At 46.0% G+C, this 20,979-nt stretch overlaps 1 protein-coding gene across 5 annotated transcripts in view; it reads left to right on the top strand.

The window, feature by feature from the left end:
- OLFM2 (olfactomedin 2) overlaps window positions 1–20,979 on the top strand; it is a 143,232-nt gene that overhangs the window by 118,510 nt on the left and 3,743 nt on the right. For all 5 annotated transcript variants that reach the window (XM_066614298.1, XM_066614297.1, XM_066614300.1 and 2 more), the window contains 2 exons: window positions 3,582–3,801; window positions 10,400–10,506. In XM_066614298.1, coding sequence (XP_066470395.1) covers window positions 3,582–3,801; window positions 10,400–10,506 — 327 coding nt within the window. The remainder of the gene's footprint in view (window positions 1–3,581; window positions 3,802–10,399; window positions 10,507–20,979) is intronic.

The raw sequence follows: 20,979 nt of genomic DNA, 5'->3' as shown, positions 1-20,979 counted from the left end.
TGCCCTTCCTTCATCAAGCCTCACTTGGTATCCCAGGCAAACGAGGGACATTATTAGAGGCTATAGTAAGTAATTAAATCATGCTCTTAAAGTGCTTGAAAAAAGCAGGGTGACTAAGCATAATTATGATTACCTTTGAATCCAAGAGACAAAGTGTGCCTTTTGAATGTTGATGAGTCCCTTACGTTATTCCAGAAGCTCTGGCATCATTAGCAGGCCTGAGGTAAACAAGGTACAGATGCTTTGATCTTTCTTAAAGGAAACTGCACATGCCTGATCTTGTCTAATTTTGGAAGCTAAGCAGGGTCAGGCCTGGTTAGTACTTGGATGGGAGACCGCTTGGGAATACCGGGTGCTGTAGGCTTCAACCTAGTCTTTCGAGACTGAAGGTTGCCAACCAAAGGAAGATGGAATAGGGCAAGGCAATGTCTCTGCGCTTGAATGGAAAGTGAAGCCAACTGCCGTTGTGATCATAGTTCCTTTTGAAGAGAAAGCACGTTACTCATGTGTAAGGTTCTTCCCTATAAGGGCATGAGAGTTTTATTTGTTGCCTCTTCTTCCTCCAAGAAGTTCAAAGCATGGGATTAACCCACTATATCCTCAGAAGAACTCAGTGAGGAATGTTAGACTGGAAGAGAGCACTGGCTTCAGGCAGGGCCCATGAGAAGAATTTTATTAGGGGTTACAAAGTTTCTTTTGGGCCCCTTCCCAAAGGGGGAGGGGAGCAATGGGGGCAGACAGAACGGGGGCAAAATAGGGCAGGGGGAGGGTGCTGACAACCACAGTAGTCTTTGGACTATTAGTTCAAAGTCTGGAGCCAGGTCTACTAGGCTTCTTGATGCAGAACCCAGTACAGCATTGGCAGCTAGATAAAGTAATATGGAAAACCAACACACTCCTAAGTCTCTCTAAAATATTTGAAATATAGAAAATCCATTGTAGAAAATTAGCATCATTGTATTTAGGTTCACAAATACCAAATACAAGGCTCACAGTGGACCAAAATGAACTTCTGCAGCAGCTGTAGCCCCGCAACTGGGTCCCTGCACTTCCATACATTCCTTCATGGTTATGGGATCCACAAAAAGAGTGACTGTAGCAGGCCAGTTTCCTCCCAGATTTGACACTGTGTTAAGAAGGGTCATGGATGCATTTCTGGATCCACAGTTGTGCCCCAGCATCATGCGCAGGCAGCGATTTCTGGTGAAATAGAAAAATGTCAGATCCCAGGAACTTTCTGGGCCCCCTCCTTTGGCTCTTGGGCCCCCTTTCTGACCCTGGGCCCAGGTACAAATTACCCCCTTTACCCTGCTCTCCTAGGCCCTGGCTTCAGAGTCACCCACTGACCTTCATAGCTGAGCACAGAGCAGAGGACTCCAGTCTCTCCAGTCTAAGCTTACCATTGACTCTCCACTGAGAATTGAACGTCCATGTTCTTACTGCCTTTTTCAGCTGTGTGGGTGGGTTGTTGCATCATGGCCTAATTCATGAGAGTCTAAGCTAAGCCCACAGACAAATTTGAGACAGACAAAAATGACAGACATTTCATTGCACATAATTATGAAGTTCTGTTGCAGTATTTAAACTAGCAAACCACAGTGTTTGAGAGGCTTTGGATATTATGTTACAAAGTGTTTTACTTCTCTTTCCCTGCATCATAACATGGGTATGGATCAACTTGTTTAAACTTCAGATGGAGAATTGTGGCTTCAACATTCACAGCAGGTTTCGGTGTGGTACCTCAGTGCTCAAGGGAGATGTTTCATTACAGTGGTGTTTGAACAATGTAGACTTGCATCTTAAATGTGCGCACCTCATTCTGATGTCTCAGTCTTCAAGGCAGATATGATATTTGTGGGTGGGGGGGATGCATCATCCTTTGAAATGGATGCAGATATCAAGTTGATGTTTGAACCTGAGACATATAAAGCTGCCTTATCCTGAGTTAGACCATTGGCCTTTCTAGCCCAGTGTAGTCTGCAGTCATTTCTCAGCAACTCTGTAGGGTTTCAGACAGGGGTCTTTCCCAGAACTAACTGGAGATAAAAGGAACTGGACTTGGAAACTTCTTCACTGAAAGCATTTATTCTGCCACTGAATTACAGCCCCTCCCCTGCCTTAGAGCACCGCACCTTAAACATTCACACCGAGTTTCATTTCTCTGGTCTGTTCTTCACAGGGGGTTATTGTGATTCAAACAAACACGCTAAGGCAGGGGTGCTCACACTTTTTTGACTCAAGAGCTACTTTGAAACCCAGCAAGGCCCGGAGATCTACCGGGGGGAAGGAAGCGTCTGACAGACACCCCCTTTAATGTATGGAGCCCCTGCTGGAGTCTAGTCAGTTTCGTCAGCTTTGTTGCTGCATGCCTGAAGAGCAGCTAAAGTGTCAGTTTCAGTGTCAGTTTAGCTAAATATGTCAGTTTTGTCTAGTCACTAGACCAAACTGACATATTAACAGTTTGGAGAGACAGGGCTCCGCGATCTACTCATTTTGCCTTGCGATCTACCGGTAGATCGCGATCCACCTATTGAGCACCCCTGCGCTAAGGCTTAACACTCAAGGAGGTGAATTAAACCAAATGCTTCATTTAGTTGAAGCCACCTAGTTCTGGGTAATCACAAGAATGTCTCAGATGGTGTGTTACTCTCACAACACAGACTGGGGAGAGGCACAACTTCCTCCATGAGCCTTGAGTGCCTCATTTTTTATTTTATTTTTTAATTTGACCAGGAGCAGAAGAAGTGGGCCAAATCCCATTGGTGCACATGAGGAAGGCCTCCATATGGAAGCCAAATCTTCATAATCTAGATTGTGTGTGTGTGTGTGTGTGTGTGTGTGTGTGTGTCGGCTCAGCCATGAGAAATGCCAGATACTCCCTCCCAGGGCTAAGTTCCTCACTTTGTATTTTATACACATGTATTTTATAATATCTGAATATGAGATGCTTGAGCTCTGTGTCACTTTAGTGCACTACAGAACACATCCAATCCGTGGGTGCATGCTTTTGGAGAAGACCAATGATGACCAAGAACCTATCTGAAGGGCAGCTCAGAGCAGCCATTGGTTGGTGGTACAGCATGCGCTTTGTATGCTGAAGTTTGGGTTTGCTACATGGGTTTGATTCATAGCATCTCCAGTTAAAAGGATCTCAGCAGGAACTGCTGGGAAAGACCTCTGCCTGAAGCCTTGAAGAGCCAGTGTAGACCATACTAGGCTACAGGAACAAATGTTCTCATTTGTGTGTGTGTAAGAATGGCTCATACACATTCCTCCACAGAATGCATGGAAATAGCAACTGGGAAAGGATCCCCTTCTCTCTCCCACCCACCCCCACCCCCATTGGAGTATAATTGCAGATTTGAACATGCCTCTGTGATTAATCTCAACTGATGTGGAGTGCATATGTTTTGTACTTGAGATTCCAAGTTTTTTCGGCAAACACTCGGACTCACAGAGTCCAAACAGCCCCACTACCCCATGTGGAATGTTAATAGCAGAGTGCTGACATGGGTTGTGAGGATAAACAAGTCCTATTTTTGGCCCTTACAGTAGATTTCTCCTTTTTCTTTTGCTGGCAGGAATTAAAGGACAAGATGACAGAGTTGATGCCTCTGATCCCTGTGCTGGACCAGTACAAGTCAGACACCCGCACCATTGTGCAACTCAAAGAAGAAGTGAGAAACCTCTCTGGAAGCCTGCTGCAGATCCAGGAAGAGATGGGCGCCTATGACTACGAAGAGCTCCAACAGCGTGTGCTTGTCCTGGAGGCACGATTACATGCTTGCATGCAGAAGCTAGGTAGGGAAGCTGGTGGCCGCTGGCCCTTGCTCCTTTTTTCTTCTGTGGGCTGATTCATACACTAACCACTCAGTTACACATACATGTATTCAAGCCTCGCTCTGCTTTTGTTTGTCACTGGATCCAACAGAAGGTTATTCCCCTCCTCGGCCACTGCAGGTGGCCTTGGCTGGAGTTAGCTGCCAGCTTTCATTTATTACCTTACTGTGTCCAGAGGATCTGCCAATGCCTTGTCCTGGATACTAATTTTGTCATTGGTAGTGTCAGCCAGCCTCAGGGAGGAGGTACAAAATTTCCCTCTCTCACTCTTGCAGTAGCTGTTTTCCCCAGAGCAGAACCAGCAGTGGATGTCTTTTGAGCCAACACTGCAGGGCATATCGAAAGGAAAAAGTGGTGGCAGTGGTGAGGGTGTCAAGATTTTCCAAACACATTTTCCTGCTTCCTTCTTCCAGAGGCAAAACAGAAAGGACCCCAAATGCATGTTCCTTCATCAAATGTCATGAGAAATGACCTTGAGACACGTAATAGGTGTAGGGGCATTCGTGTGTGCAAATTGATAGAAACCATGTGATAAATTATTTTCTAGGGACCTATATTTTTCCTGGCCCAGTGAAGGTTTATCTCTCCAAGTCATCCAATTCCCCTCCTCACTATCTTCATGGTTTTACCTTCTCCTTCTGGAGCATTAAATCTGCGGGGCATGCTTAATGAACATCTGTGGGCCTGAAAATTCTGTGTGGATGTGTCCAAGCTTGTCATCTGTTTCATGCTCAGGCTCTTTTGCAGTGCCCTCTAGGGGCTCTCCTTCCCGGGGGGGGGGGGGAAACATATGAAGCAGGTTGCGCTCTGCTCACATTTGCTAAAGGTGCAGACACGGTAAGGTGTCTCGTGGTGCTTTCTTTTCCCTGACAAGGGTATGCCCCCGGAGGGTTCTTTTGCTGGTGAGAAAGAGAAACGAAAGTCATTGCTGATGATCAGGAAGTAACAAATGGCCCATGTTTTCCCGCTTGGCTGGAAAAGAAAAATGAGTGGCACCAATTTAATACTTCCTGTAGAATGCTCAGATCTCTAAGATCAGAAGAACTGCTCTGCTGGACCAGACCAAATGCCTGTCTTGTCCCTCATTCTCTTTCCAACAATGGTATTTCAGTGGCCTCTGGAAAACTCACCCCTTCCCTTTTGTTTGCCCCCAGCATCTATTTCTCAGAGTTATGCTGTCCCTAAGCACAGAGGTTTTATACAGGGCAGTATTTCGGCTAATCGCTGTTCACAGGAGCAGCACGACCCAGGACGCCACCTGATGCCATCTCAGGTCTGCCACCTCTGCACTACCAAAACAATACACAGACCTTACCATGCTCCTTGCACGCTGCCATGGCACTCATGCCGTCCCTTTAAATGAAACTGGCAGTCCTGCATTTCGGCAGCATGATATGGGATGGAACTGGGATGGAACGATGTGCTTCTCGCTCGAGTGAGTGGGAAGCAGGTCAGTGTGTCTTACTTTTCTGGCAGGTTGGAGGGAGTTGGGGGCAGCAGACTGGGATAAAAATCTCCCCAAATCTGCTGCCCTTCTCAGACCCCTCTCAGTCTGCTTCCAATGCAACCCACATCTGGTAGGCTGGCACCAGCTGCTGATAGACCTGTCCTGTTTTGCTCTGCTAACCAAAAGCAGCTGCGTCCCAGTCAGTGCTTGCAGAATGAAAGTAATTCTCTTCTGCCTTATCTGTGTGGCAGTCGGCTCCCATGAGAATCTACATTCTCTCTCAGAACTGAATGGGGAAGGGAGATGTCTTTAGGCAATAGCATTTGCTCCCTGATTTTGTAAATACAGAGTCCAAAATTCGGAGCTCAGGAACTTGAAGCAGAGGGTTCTTGGATGCTGAAGTTTTTTCTTTTCTTTCAGGCTGCAAAACAAAAGAAAAGAAAAAACATTCAGCAGTGGTCCTACAGGAACTGACCGCTAGACCAGATTCAGGCAGATTTTATTTATTTATTTATTTATTTATTTATTTATTTATTTATTTGCATAGTGTGGATTCTGATGAACATTTATTTCCTCTGGAGATAAAATCCTGGAAAAGAAGAATGGTGTTTTGAATTTGGTTCCTGGAATGTGGGAGAAGTGACTGCTCTTTATCACAAAATGCGTCATCACAGCCACTCCGTGTTGTTTGTGAGCTGATGATCTGATTTACAGATTAGCTATACCAAGGGGCCCTCCAGCTCCCAGCTGTGAGTGGGTGGCTATTTTCTCCCTTTGCCTGTGGCAGAATTGAGGGAGAAAACCTATGCTCTGTTATGATCCTTGGTGTTACAGCTGTCGGTGCTCATGATGCTTTACAAGATCAAATCAGTGTCCTTCTGTAAGCTCAGGAGACTTTAATATTGGGCAATTAAAAAACAATAGAAAGAGGGAAGAAGAGTGAAAGAAGACACTGGGTTGAACATAGAGGAACTAGCCAGTGCCATTGCTTCCCGGTCTAAATTTCAGCTTGAAATCAAAACATATCACAATGACACAAATGGAGAGAAGGAGTGCAAGCCCCAGTCATAGAGAGGACAGGAAATGCATTTAATAAAGATAAGGTGCAGTACACGAAGCATGTGTCACAATGCAGTTCCCCACCAGTCAGTACCTTGAAGGGACCCTCTTCCTCTCCTCACCCGCATTGAAAGCACCGAACGAATCTTTTTGAACCCGTTGCATTAGGCCCACAGTGTATTGCTCTCTTGCACAGTCTTCGTTTTGGGCTAAATTTGGGAAGAATCGTGTTGGCCCATAAAAACTCTTAGCCTAAAGCAGAAGGTCATGACTGCTCAAGCAAGAGCTATGCCACTGAACAGTGGGGTGTGGATGGAAGTACCACAACCTCCGAACCCCCCTGTTGGCCCAGAGTTTTTTCAACAATATGCAGCAGCATTCATGTTCAAATCAATGGACTTTTGGATACCATTTTGTCCCCTACATACTAATTTCATGGTGACTTTTGGCTCATAGATGAGTGGAGGATGTTACTCATATCCCCACTAGCAAAGTGTGAGTCCTCCCCTGGCTGGTTCTGAAAACCATTTGGGATTTTATGTGATAGAACCACTTGAAAAAACTCAGATGGGTGAAATGCAGCTTCTTCCCACCCCTGCTAGTCCTTCCCACCTCTTCCAAGCCCAAAAAAGTCTGGCATGTACCACATCTAACTGAAAGTTGGGGGAACAAGTATGAGTGTTTCTTTGCATGTACAAACTCCCAGTTTGTGGAAAGCTAGAATGCTAGAGATTAGTAAGCAAGCATAAACCCCTAGCTGCCCCTGTGCAGGGGGTCTTCCACTGTACCACTGAGAAACACTCAACTATGCCATCTCCTAGGAAGGGTTGTACCATGTCCTGCTCTGCATGTCTGCTGGTCTGGCTCTATGATGAGACACTTCCAGAAGTTCTGTCATACGCAAATGACATAATGTGGGCAGAGCATCTATAAAGGACAAAGTCAGTTCTGTATGTGGAATCTGAAATACAACCCATGGGGGTATCTTGAGCAAGTTCTTGCCTCTGTTAGCTGCATGCCATATGTTTTTTTTGTTTTTTTTTCCCAAGCAGCAGCTGCTGTGAGCTCTCCTGGGCTTGTAAGTTTAGCTTGGTTTGCTGCACTGCTGATACCTTGCGAATAATAATCCAAGCGTCATGTGGGCCTCGCGGCTGTGCAGTACAAAAATAAAAATGCAGGGATATCAGAACGTCACCCACGTGCACTTATCAGACAGGTAATTCAGCTGACGTGTCAAACATCCAGCTTGCAATTCAAGTCATGTTTATTGCGTTTCTGCAAAGCTGCTGCAAATGGATGGAGAGCTAACATGACCAACATATTGGGTGTGACGTGGGTGTGCAATGGCAATACAGTCCTATGACTCTATCACCAAGAACCAAGCCAGTATAGAATCATGCTTTGAATACTCCCAATGTCTACTGACTTGATTGTGTGAATTGGCAAATCAGTGACTGTTAACCCAGCCTTATGGCCAAATCCTATCAAGGACCTATGGCAGTGTATTTTGTGATCTGCTGCTGTTGTGATCTGCTGCTGTGATCTGCTGTTGTGATCTGCTGCTGTTGTGATGGCAGTGTATTTTGTGATCTGCTGCTGTCACTATTTTTGTAGTGACATAAAACTGCACCACTGCCATGCACAACAGAGCTGTCGACAGAAATGGCCAAAAGTTCAGTGCATGTGCCACGTTCCCCTGTATGCTTCACCGGCCCAAGTAAGGTGGAGGAGGGGGTGGTTTTGAAGAGGTCCACGGTGGAGAGAGTAAGACGGAAAGGGGCAGGGAGTGGGATGGAGGAGGTGGATCTTGGTGGCACAAGTACATGCCATACCCCAGCCACCATATTCACCATTAGCCCCTCCCCATTCCTCCCCTTAAACTTATGCCTGCTGCATAGCTGATGTGGGTCCAAGGAGACCCCTAAGCAGCAAGAAGGCTTACCAGGCCAAAATGTTGTTGGCCTCCTGGTCACCTCCCCTCCCCTCCACATGGCAGGGCAGGTTTGGGGCAGTTAATGACTTTTCACATTACAAGAAAAGTTGTAGGGTACTTTCTGGCGGAGATCTCTGAGTTGAAAAAATTTTGCCAAAATTTGAAATTCTCAGCACTTACTTACCTACTTACTGAACTAACTTTTGAAACACAGAACATCTTCAAGTTTTTCTTCTGTAATTCAACAGGGAAGGAATTGTGTTTCAGATTCCTGAAAACTTATGTCTTGTCAGTGAATTGTAAGGTAATCAAGTTAAAAGGGTCATTTTGACAAATTCAGCTTATTTTAAATATATATTTAAAAAAAAAAAAAGAAATTGCTAAATTTAGTGGCATTCATAATTGGGAATGCTGAAAAAAGAATCTAATTAGGTGAATAGAAAATTTGAACTTTGGCAAGAAGACATAATTGAGAGTTTTGTCGCCCTCCTCCCACAAAATAAAAATTGTCTAGGCCAGTGCTTCTCAAACTGTGGGTTGGGACCCACTAGGTGGGTCATGAACCAATTTCAGGTGGGTCCCCATTGATTTCAATATTTTCTTTTTAATATATTAGACTTGATACTGCCGTGGTATGTGACTGCATTTGGGGAAATGTGACAGACCTGTGTTTTTAACAAGCTACTATGTATATTCTTTTAACAATGTAGTCAATGGGACTTACTCCTGGGTAAGTGTGGGTAGGATTGTAGCCTAGGATTGCTAAAAATTTCTCTGCTTGATGATGTTACTTCCGGTCATGACATCACTTCCGGTGGGTCCCGACAGATTCTCATTCTAAGAAGTGGGTCCTGGTGCTAAATGTGTGAGAACCACTGGTCTAGGCTCTAGGGAGCATTAATCCCAGAGGTATAAAATCATAGAATTAGAAGATGGCTGAAGGACATCCATAATACCAATTGATCTAGGGCTTGTTGTGTTGTAAATATCCTTGTTAAGTTGGTGAGTATTGTTGTTAGACCAGCCATTTTCAACCACTGTGCCGTGGCACACTAGTCACAAGCGGTCCACAGCAGTCCACAGCGGTCACAAGCGGTCCATAGGTGTGCCACAGGAATTTGGAGGAAGATCATTTATTAGTAGGGCCAATAGGGATGTGAGCACCCACTGGCAGTATGGTGTACCTTGTCAATTGCCAAAAGCCTGATGGTGTGCCTTGACAATTTTAGTGCCTTGTCAGTGTGCCACGAGATGAAAAAAGTTGAAAATCACTGTGTTAGACTATACCACTTGAGATTGGAAATGGGGGATTGAATATTTGAATGCTGCCTTGTGCAAAAGATACAGTCACTAGGCATCCAAAACACAGATGTTAGGGAAATGACAAGGCCACCGTGCTTTCACTGGCATGCTGATTTCCTACATACGTTGTTCAGAGAGTTGTTTGTGTTTCTTGCTGTTATGGGGGAGGGTGGGGGGATTTGACTGTTGGATCCCTTTGGTGAACATGCCATTCCATTTGCCATGGCAAATACATTCTGATGAGGTACTTTCCTTCTGGAATGCTGCTGGAGTGATGTAATCAATAGAAGGGGTGGGCCAATAAGCAAGAGTGTCAGTTGAGAGAGGAGAGCAGCCAGGGGAAGGATGCTGAATCTGATAGCTTTCCCTAGGCTTGATCCAAAGGAAGGCAGATTGGAACCAAGGTCCAACCATGTTGCAATTCTCCATTTTCAGAGGATGTGACATGGTTGGGGCCTTGGTTCTATAGGAAAAGATTGCATCAAAGGAACGAGATTTCTTTCAGGGCCCGGTGAAGGGAGGCTGTTGAACATGTTTTTATGTGCCTCCCCCCCACTCAATAATGAGGTAAGGTTTCTGATTTTAGCAAGGAAACTCAGAGATTAGCTTTTCCAAGTCTGCTCAGCGAATAAACGGCGAAACAGGGATTTGAACTCAGCTCTAGCTGCTAGGCCACACTGGCTTATTACCTGTTCTCTCTCCGCCAATGCAATGCACTTTGGGATCTTCCATTAACCCTTCTATTCTAACCTTCTCATCCTGTTCCTCATAACATTGGATGTTCCTCATCCTCATCACATTTCTGTTATGTATTTCAGGGTGTGGAAAGCTCACAGGAATAAGCAACCCCATCACCATCCGAGCGTCTGGATCCAGATTCGGCTCTTGGATGACGGACACCATGGCCCCAAGTTCTGACAGTCGGGTGAGTGTATCAAAAGCAGGTTCCCCCAGGACTTTGTTCACCCCCATGCCCGTCAAATTGGGCAACATTTGGGAAACTCAAGAGATGCTTTGAAGTTGAGTTACTCATTTCCTTTGCACTGTGAATTCAACATTCCACAATCTAGAAAGTCAGGTTTTTCAAAACTAAAAGTTCAGTCCTAATGGTGCCCAGGAGTGTCGCGAAGGTGCCATAAAGCACATTTGTGACTACTCTAGAGTCAGCCATGCCAGTGCATGAATGTGCACTGGAACACGGAGGCCACATCCAGCCTCAGAGCTGCCGAAAACAGGTAAGGTTGTGCTATCTGAGGGTTTATGGAGTGTAGCTGGAGGGTGGAACAGAGGCGTTCTGGGACGGGGGAGGCCAGTTGGCTTGCTTGTTCCAGCGCAGGGCAGGATTGGGCTGTAAATACGAGCAGAATAAATTAGGCTAGCTACACTGTGATTCCCTACTTAATGTGAGTCAATATGTCAAATTGACTTAATAAGCACAAATTCTACTCATCAGTAGTGAAGCATAAGTTTGAAAAAACATTGTCCACATAGCATTTAAGTAGGCTGTCCTGATGACAAAATACAGCATTACTGCTAGTAAAAGAAAAATTATATTAGTGAGATACCAGAAGACAATATGTGGGAGGAACTGGGACTGGGGTAGAGGGAGCTATGGGAAGGAAAGGAAACTACGACAATATCTTATAATGATGATGATGATGATGATGATGATGATGATGATCATGATCATGATGATGATGATGATGATGATGATTCTGTTAACAGTATTTATATACTGCTATATACCTTATATTTAAGGTGAGTGTTGCAAGCTCCTGAGCCTCATATTTCTGAGGCCCCAATCCAATTAGGACTTTGTGCTGTCAGCAGCACCAAGACTAATGTTCTGGTAGCACAAGATCCTTTATGGCAACACAAAAACTGGGCCACTATCTCATGCTGCCAGACTGAGCCCAGAAATGGCAAGAGGCATGGCACACATGGCAGCAGGATGCTGTAGAGGTGCCCATAAGTTGGTAGTGGAGATGAGCTGTTGGCAAGTAGAGGGAGCAACAGAGCATGTTGAAGGAGAAACCAGGGGCTGAGATGGGGTTGAAAGGGGTGGATCCAGTAGCATTTGCACACACTGGATATTATCCCCCATTTTTCTGCCCGCCTCCTAGCTCTCCTTGGACTTGCCAGCAAAGTGGCTGGAGGGTCCAAGGATACTCAGAGGCAATTGGGCAGCCTACTGGAGGTAAGTTAAACATATTTTTACCTACCACCTGCAGGCTGTCCAATTCCCCCACCACCACCACCACATCAGCAGGATGTGTTCTGCTGGTGCAACTGCATATTGAGGCAGGGAGTAGGCTTGGGCAGTAAGACTGGGAATATGAGTCTCAGAGTAATCTCTTCCCCCACCAACTTGTTCTGCTAACTGCAGAGGCAGGCTAGCATTGCAAGGGACTTGCAAGGGAGCACAGAGGAGAGCATAGTGCGCCAGGGTGCAGAACTGATTGCTGTGATGGTAGGCTCTCATCACAGCCAACAAAAGAGAGAGGGCGCGGCCAAGTGGCTCAACAACAGCAGCTTACATTGAGAGTTACGTCTTGTGGTGTCAGTCTTTGGCTGAACTGAAGGGCAGTGTCCACATCATCAACTGGGAGTGGAGAGATGGGGTAACACCAGTGGTGTATCTAAGGGGGTGCAGGGAGTAGCAATTGCACTGGGCAACAAGCTTTAGAGGGGCAACAAACTGAGCTGAACACAATGAAATAAACTGTGTTGGAATAGCTGTATTCATAAATTATGGCCAGTTAATCAGAAAATATTTTCATTGTGAAAACCTTGGTATGTTCATATAATACCATAGTATTATATATCATTGGAAAGGCAATTTAATACTGAATGCAATGAAACAAACCACACTGGAATATCTATATTCCATCAAAGGTTATGGCCACTTAACCAGAAAACTTTATTTATTTAATAAATTAAATTTGATTTCATTGGGGGGGGGGCTGCAAAATCTTCTTTGCCCCTGGGTAGCAGATATCTTAGCTATGCCACTGCCCCATTTTTCACTTCTTAAAAAGTCTGAGTGTGATGTCACTTTCAGAAGTCATGTCACTTCTGGGGTATCATTTTGCACTTGGCACCAGGCTACACTTTCACTAGCTATACCGCTGGGTGACACTGCAATTCTGCAGCTGTGGCCATCCCAGCCAGGAGAGAACATTGACTCTGGCCACATTGGATGACTGAGCTTGTGAGAACATGAAACTGGCCAGGATGCCTTTGTGGCTTTCCACACCTATTTAGGAAGGGAGAAAGCAGAAGGCTGAAGAAGACAAAAAGCAGACAGAGGCAGTCAGCCCAGAGAGGCTGACATCTGGGAAGGTATTCCGTTACCTCAGGACTGCATTGCAGCTGCATCAGTGCTGGAAAGTTGGACAGGGTTGGACCCTCAAAGGGGATGTGTGAGCAGAGGCAGTACCATGCATACATGATTCCTAGGTCAGCATCTTTTAAGCTTTAAAACTAATTTGTATTGGTTTTGTAATCCTGGTTAATTGATGAAGTGTGAAAAATGGAGAGGTTTGAGAATGGCCTTGTAGTCCCTAGAAAGTTCAGAACCTCCACCGTTGGCAGAATCTGATATTGTAAAGCAGACCTGTAAACAGTTTGGAAATTGGTCTGGTAATAAGGAGCCCCAAAGCAGCAGAGAGACACACTGTTGCTCAGCTCTCTCACCCACTTAGGCTGCAATCTCATCCACACTTTCCTGGGAGTAAGCCTCATTGACTGTAATGCCTACTCCTGAGTAAACTTGCATAGGATTGGGCTCCAAGTCACCTTTTTTTTCTTAGACTGGAAGAGTAATTTCCTTAGTTCCTTTCTGCTATTCCAAGTCCAAGAAAAAATTATAATGGGGACTGGATTTCTGGGGGCTGCCTCCGGCCTGCCATCCTTATGTTTTACGCCCCTGACCTAGAGCATTTTCTCATTTCATGCGAAGCCTTGTTCATGGGCTACTGTGTGAATTTGGTCTTAGATTTGCAAATGTGAATTGATATCTAAGCTCTTCTAAACCTCTGCAGGATCACGGAATCCCTGTTTTCAAGGACTCAGCAAAGTCTCGTGGCTTTATATAGCAAATGATTTTTTGAGCAGAAAACCTAACAGGATCTCTCTCCACCCCCACCCCGCTCCACAAATCCAGTTCTCCAAAAGAGACCAAGAAGGGAAACTTGTCTGATCATTCTCCAAGTGTGAAATCAATCTTGCCACCCTCTTGCTAGCACAACACTTCTTCGGTTATTAAAAACTACTCGGGCGTTTGATCAGCAGAAAAGAGTGAAAATGCGTTTTAACTCAGTAAATTAAAGGAGATATAACATTTAATAAAACAAGTGTAAATCATCCATAGAGGCTGGGGGGGGGGGTTTACTCTGTTGAGCTTTTTGGCAAGAAAAAAACTGAAGAAAACACTGGGAAGAGGGATTTGGATGGCAGGAAGCCCAAGATAAATGTGTGCCTGGTAGAGTTTATGAGCAGCATTCATACCCCCAGTGGCCCAAGAGATCACAGGTAACAAAGCTGAGCTAGATGATCCATTGTTCTGATTGGGCAAGCAATGTTCTATGTGTGTTCTTCCCAGGGATGGACTAGAGAGCTGAATTTACCATCATTTCAAGTTCAGGCCGGTACTACATGCATATGTATGGAACCTTTATTAGCATAAAACAACGACAGTACTATAGACCTTCAGACTAAGAGCTGGTCTCCACGTTATAAAAAAAAAAGTAACTCATTCCTCCTGACTTCTCTTCAGGCTGCGCTATTTCTGATGTAGTTCAAGAGTTGCAGGATCAAATGAGCTTTCAAATCAAGACCCTGCTCACAGAAAGCCAGCATGTCAGGGAGAAGGATTCTCAGGTAACCTTTTCCCTGATGGGCCAGTTTCTACCTGAGGGGGACATTAAGCATGATCTCCCCACCTTTATTCCAAAGTGGTGCAGTTCAAGGAGGGCTATATTATGATTTTTTTTTTCTGTATATACCAGTCTTTCCTAAATGCACTGAATGGGTTCTGCACATGGAGAGGCTGGCCTTACAGCTGACTATGCAAACTGCCTTTAGGTAATCTGGCTGGTCAGTGGCTGACGACCAGAGGCCTATACTAAAGACAGTGGAGATCCATGATCTCCTAATACTTTAAATTTTGACAAATTGCCACTGGGAAATGAGTGTGATACAAATCAGGACAACAGCCCTGGAGTAAGGGAGTTTAATCCTCCCTTCCGCTTTGGTTAATTAAAAATCCTCTCTCCACTACAATTTGCTCCTTTGGGGAAGACTATTTACACTCTTTGAGGGTAAATAGTAGCTGGATATGTGTGAGAAATTTTCCTTTTTTATTATTCATTTAACCATCATAAAACAATAAGACATTTTAACTTTACACAGTGACAGACCTCCCCAGCCCCACACCCTGGGGCAAAGGTCCATGATGGCACCCCCCCACAAGGGATGTTGCCATCCCCCCACCCGCAAATTCATCTTTTCCCCTCCCCATTTACCTGAAGCTTAGGGAGCCTTGCACGATCCAGGTCGCTTCCCCAATCCTTTAAACTGTCCTTCCAGAAAAAAAACAAAAGCACAATTTCTGACCACATCAGGAGCCTTAGAGAGGATTCCGTGGTGTCCTAAAGGCATGCAAGGCACCGCTCCGAGGGCATTTGCCCACTGGGTTTACACAAAACATGAAACATTAACAGTTAAAACATGCAAACCACCATATAATCCTCTGTTAGCCCATTCCAATCGCATAAATGAATGTCCACAGTTACCAATCACCTCTACCGGATAGTAGTTCAATCCTCACACAAGTAGTTCAGTTGCGCACATCACGGCAATGATGAGTTTAGCCACCCCACTCCCTTGAGACCATTGAGGCGCATATGGTAGAACCTCTATTGCAGAAATTAGGATTGCAATCCTACACACACACACACACACACACACACACACACACACGGCAGTAAAGCCCTACTGAATAAAGTAGGACTTACTTCTGAGTAGACATACATAGGCTTGTGCTGTTAATAACTGTGGCATTTTTTTAAAAAAAGAAGTGATGCTGATTGTCAAATAAAATGTGTTAATGGGTAATTTGTACATGCCAGCTGTTGCCACCTTGGCCGTCACCTTTCTCATCTTATTAACTGGGCGACTCTCCATGATCTTTTCAGATATCTTCATTCTGGTTGTCATTTTGACTCCAGGGGCCTTGAAATGTAGGCAATCTTATTTCACATGTGACAAGGTTGAATTTTTACTTCTTCCTTTTTTAGGGAATTATATTTTAAACTTCAAAATGCAACCCTGAGCTTTTGAGAGAGAGAGAGAGAGAGAGAGAGAGAGAGAGAGAGAGAGAGAGAGAGAGGCTTTGGCTTAAGCACTGAATGCAGCTAATCCGAGGCAGGGAGATGTCAGCTGCTCCATCAAAGGGGCTTAATTGTTTAAAGAAGAATGAAAGGGGAAGAGAGCTCCAGGGACCCCAGGGGATGCTCCATTGAGCCCCCACGTCAGCCAATGAGTAAAGATGCCTCTGGCAAAGCTTATACACCCGAGGCCTCCAGTTTCCTTTGCAAATGTTTGAGGTGAATGGTGGAGTGAGTGCATCTGGTCAGAGCTGGAGAGAGCTGTGGATGAGCATGCTAATGGCCTGGCACACTGTGCCGTGACAAAGAGCTGAGGGTGGAATCACACCTCTCCAACTTATTTGACAAGTACCACTAATGGAGAGATCTGGGGGAGGGTGGGAAACAGGTTGGTTTTGCAGTGTTCAGCCCTTCTGCCACCCACAGATTTTCCCCTACAACCCTGAAACTCCTTCATTCTAGTGTTGTTTTTCATCCAGTCAGGTTTGTTACAAGCCTTTGAAAACCAGGGGGGGAAAGCTATAGAGAGGAATTGCAGGGGGAGAATCAGGAGGCAGGACCAAAGTTAAGCGCCATTGAACCCCACCCCCCCTGCAAATATCCTCAACTAGCATTAACATTAGGAGTCTAACAGCCAGTCCTATCCTGCACTGGAATACATAGGCCACTTGGCCTGCACTGTATCCAGCACAGGGTAGAAGGTGGATCTAGCACAATTCAGAGTAAGGGGATTTATTTCCCTTACCCCATGTTGTGTGGCAGTCACCTCAGTGGGGCTACTTGGATCTGCGCCAGTGAAGTGTCAGAGGTTGGTCCCACCCCCTCCCAAGCCCTGCCCACCCATTGCCCACCTTCTCCCACCCCAAAACACTCCTGTTCTGCCTTCCCCTGCCCTCCCCAACTCCCACGCTGGCCTCCCTAGGCTGGTGCTTACTCACCCAGCACTGGTAAGGATCTGGCACAGAGAGGCTGGCACACATCCTCGCACCGGACTCCCCAATTTGAAGGAAGGCACAGGCATGCCTTATGGTACATTTGCAACACTCCCAGCACACTATTAGAATTGCTCTCAAACAGGCCAATCATACCTCCCCATTCTGCCCCCGCCTCCCTCCTTACCCTGCGCAACTTTACCTGCATTGGCAGGCATCTGGTGTAGATTGTCATGCAGACAGTAAAAAAATTTCTGCCCAGTTCCCAAAGGGTAACCAGCTGGTTTCAGACTGTACAAAGAGAAGTGTGGGCAGGGATTGAAAACCACAGCCAGACTGAGAAGAAATCTTCAGTGGTTGGTAAGACTCCACCCCCAGGCTATAGGCATCAATCAGCTCCCTGCAGCCTTGTGCCTCAGTGTTGTGTGATGTACTGGCTGGGCAAGATTAGCCCACTCACGAAGGGGTGTTCACCACTGGGATTCTCTTTATCCATTTCTTATTAAGCTTTTTCTGTTTTTGAGAACTGCCTGGATTGTTTTGTTTGGGAAGAGGAAATTCCATTGCAGTCTGGCTGTGTGAGATGCCTGTAAAGAGGTACCTAGAGGCGCATGGGATGCTCAGATGCACACGCTGTGTGACCGGCTTCAATCCTATCCCCGCATGGTGGACCGCAGCATCCTCAGCAGATGGGGTTGGACTTTTTCCAGTGACATTGTCTGACCAAAGGGCAGGACCACATTGTAGCTCCAAGGGCAAGTGAAGTCAATTCTGGAATTAGCAGTCCAGATAGAGGCACAGAAAGATGCCAGTGGAAGAACTGATAGGAAGGACAAACAGACCGAAGCCTGTTCTAAACCTTCCACAGACCAAGGTGATAGAATTGCACCACTTAAAGACCACTGGTGGACAAGTATCATTTTTTGAGTGCTCACCTACCATTAAAAATCTCCCAGAAAATGGAAAACCAGTACGTCATACTAGGTTAGAACTTTTCTCCATGGCACATTAATTTTCTTGTTGCAGAAAGTATGTTTGCTTTTTACATATGGGAGCATTGAAGTGGTACGTCTCGCCCATAGCTTGAAATAGACTTCCATCTCATTCCACTGTATGTGTAGATCAAGCCAGAGTCTGCTAAGAGGAAAGTGAATATGACTGTGGGTCAGGAAAGGGCAGTGACCACTCATAGTTGGAAAAGGTCGAGCAAGGCAAATAGATCTGAGCCTCGAGTTAATGGCTATCGCTGATGTCTTTATTGTGTCATTTTTACATTGTGAGCTCTTTGGGGACTGGGAATCATTTACTGATGAGGATGATGATGATAATACAAAAATGGCTCAAGAAACAGGTTTCCAGCCCAGCTCCTGAAAGACATACTATTTACGCCCGCCTATAGCTAACAGTGCAAACAGACATGCTCACCTGAATTGTGATATGGGCTTTCATTGATTTCATTGAGCCATGAATCACATCTTGTCTTGGTTCCCTGATAGATGTTTGTTTTTGTTTTTTAAATACACATGATGGAAAGAAAACACACAGCTACTTGATATGCAGTTGGAGGGAAATGGACTGGCACTACATTTTTAAAATTGTTCATCCCTAACAGCCCGGCAGAATTTGTGATCCACCAACCAAGTCAAACCCAGCCCAGCAGCCAGGGACTGTAACCCACCAAGGACTCAAAAGAACCTCCTGGTTTTTCTGCCTCTCTTGAGAGTACAAAAACAGGGACGTTTTCAAACATCTGATGTTTGCCTTCATGGATCACACTTTACATAATCCTGTTCAATAATAACATGGAAAGTCGTTCTTTTCAGCAACTGTCGTTCTTTGTGAATTTGCCTCTTGGTGCCCCTGGGCAGCAAGCAGGCACTGATTTTATATGGCTTCTCGCTTTGTCCGCCAGGGTAGTATCATCATCATTTGTTATTCTTTATGTAGCACCATCGACGTACATGGTGCTTGACAAAGAATGAGAAGAAGATCCCTGCTTGTAATTGTGTTATGAACACAGGGGAGGTGACAGAGGAAGGGAGGGAAGTGATGTCAGGGATAAACAGGAAAGAACGTGTGATCATTTCATGGACATGTATTTACAGCCCAATTCTGACTGGTGCAGTGGGGCTTCACAGCCCACACCGTATCCAGCGCAAGTTAGGAGCAGGCTGGAGGTCTTCTCGGGGGAAGAGTACATTTGTTCCTTTGCCTTATGTCGAGCCAGAGCCTGCCCAATGAGGCTACTCAGATCTGTGCAAGCAAAATTGCTGGCACAAGTCCAAGAAGCAGCGTGTAGGGCTTCCAGGCCCGAGAAGGGGCTCAGGATATGGCAGAAGCTTCCTCTGCTAATCCCACCCCCCTCCTGGGCCTGATTCATCCTCCATTCCGCTTTCCCCTGCCGATTACACCTCGCCCCCTGCCTCTGCGCCACTCAGTACAGAATTTACCTGTACTGGCAGCCATTGGTTTGGACTCAGTGTTGGGATTTAGGATGGCACAGGCCTTCCCTCCAGCATTCTTTCAGTGCTTCAAATGTGCTTTATGGTGAGTAGAATTGGGTCATTAGACTAGTTACTATAATGTACAAGGACTAAGAGGTCCTAGAGAGGCCAGGTGCTTCACAGAACAAGTGAGTTTTGGGGAGAGTTATGGATAAAGTAAGAGAGGAAGCATCCTGCGAGTGTTCTAGGACGCAGTTCCAAGAGTAAGGGGCAGCAAGAGACAACGGAGAGAGCAGGAGACCTTCAGGCAGTGGAAAATGATATAGTTGGAAGAGCAAAAGTCACCAGCTTTGGCCATGTCGGTCATTCAGGGTTGGAGCTGAGGTTTGAACTCCTTTGAGGTCTGCGGTTTTGTTTTTCTTTTGCTGTTGTTGCCAGGCAACTTCTGGTCCAAGCATTGTGTTCTTCCTGACTTGAGGGTGCAAGAAATTCAGAAATTCCTGAATTTCTGAGCAATAGCCTGGTACAGTTTTTTCTCACTCCCTCACAACCAAACCAGTTGCACCTGCTGAAATGGTCTCTTCTGCAGAGCAACTAGCCAGGACAGAAGTGCTGCCCTCCTTGGCATCTAGCCAACTCATGTGCCGCACCCCATATCTTCTCCAGCCCCATTCTGGAGAGGCGTGGCTGCTAGCTTTGCCCTGCTTTTAAAATCCTTGCTTGCCATCATAAATTACACACCACTTGATTCCTGAACTTGGAACTTCCTTTTCTTGAAATCTTTGACATTTCCCAACCAGTTGATTGCCGGGCGATCCAGTGCTGCCCGGGAAGAAGCAACTGGGACTATTTGCCCTGGGCTCCTGCAAACTAACCTCTGCTCCTGTGTGAGCACCAGGGAGCAGGGACCCCAGGGAAAAATGCTCTACTGGGCCCCCCAGGGCCTGCTCTACCTCCCCTGGTGTGCACTTATGCACATGTATGCAAGTGAACTTCCCCCAGTCAATCAGTGCTGGGAACATAGTGGGCATTCTCTTCAAAGAACATGTCCACTCACACCTCAGCCAAACGGAGACGTAGATGGGCACTCTTTTCCCTTGGTGCCACTGAGGGACGAGCGTACAGTCATCCTGCCCATTGACAGAGCAGTTTGCTCAGCTGAGTGGGTCGCTGTGCATCATCTCCTCCCACCCTCAGAAGCTGGGTATGCAAGCACAAGTCTGTGCACACCCGTGTTGATGGATCAGGCCCAGTAGGGATGATAGGGAGTGGTGTGCACCAGTGCCGCCAATCCTGCCTCCTCCTGGGCCCAGTTCACTTGCCCCATCTCCGTCCTCCCTCTCCCCTGTTCCACTCCTCCCCACCCTCCCTATGCCACTGCTCTGGCAGATATCCTTTACTATCTGAGCAGGCACCAACATGGATACATGCAGATTTGCGCCAGTCATATGGCTTGAGCAGGTCTGAGTAGACTCGTTTTGTGGGCTGAGGCTTTCCCCAGGGCAAGGGGGCAAATGTCCCCTTATGCCAGGAAAACCTCCCACCTGCTAAATTCCCCTGTGAGATGCAGCATAGCCCACGCTGGCCCTACTGCATTGGTGCGGGGTAATTTGTGCTGGATTGGGCTGCCCAT

The sequence above is a fragment of the Tiliqua scincoides genome, chromosome 2 (assembly GCF_035046505.1).
Source record: "Tiliqua scincoides isolate rTilSci1 chromosome 2, rTilSci1.hap2, whole genome shotgun sequence".
Lineage (NCBI taxonomy): Eukaryota > Metazoa > Chordata > Lepidosauria > Squamata > Scincidae > Tiliqua > Tiliqua scincoides.
Note: the sequence above shows the minus strand (reverse complement) of the source record. Positions and strands in the feature narration are given on the sequence as shown.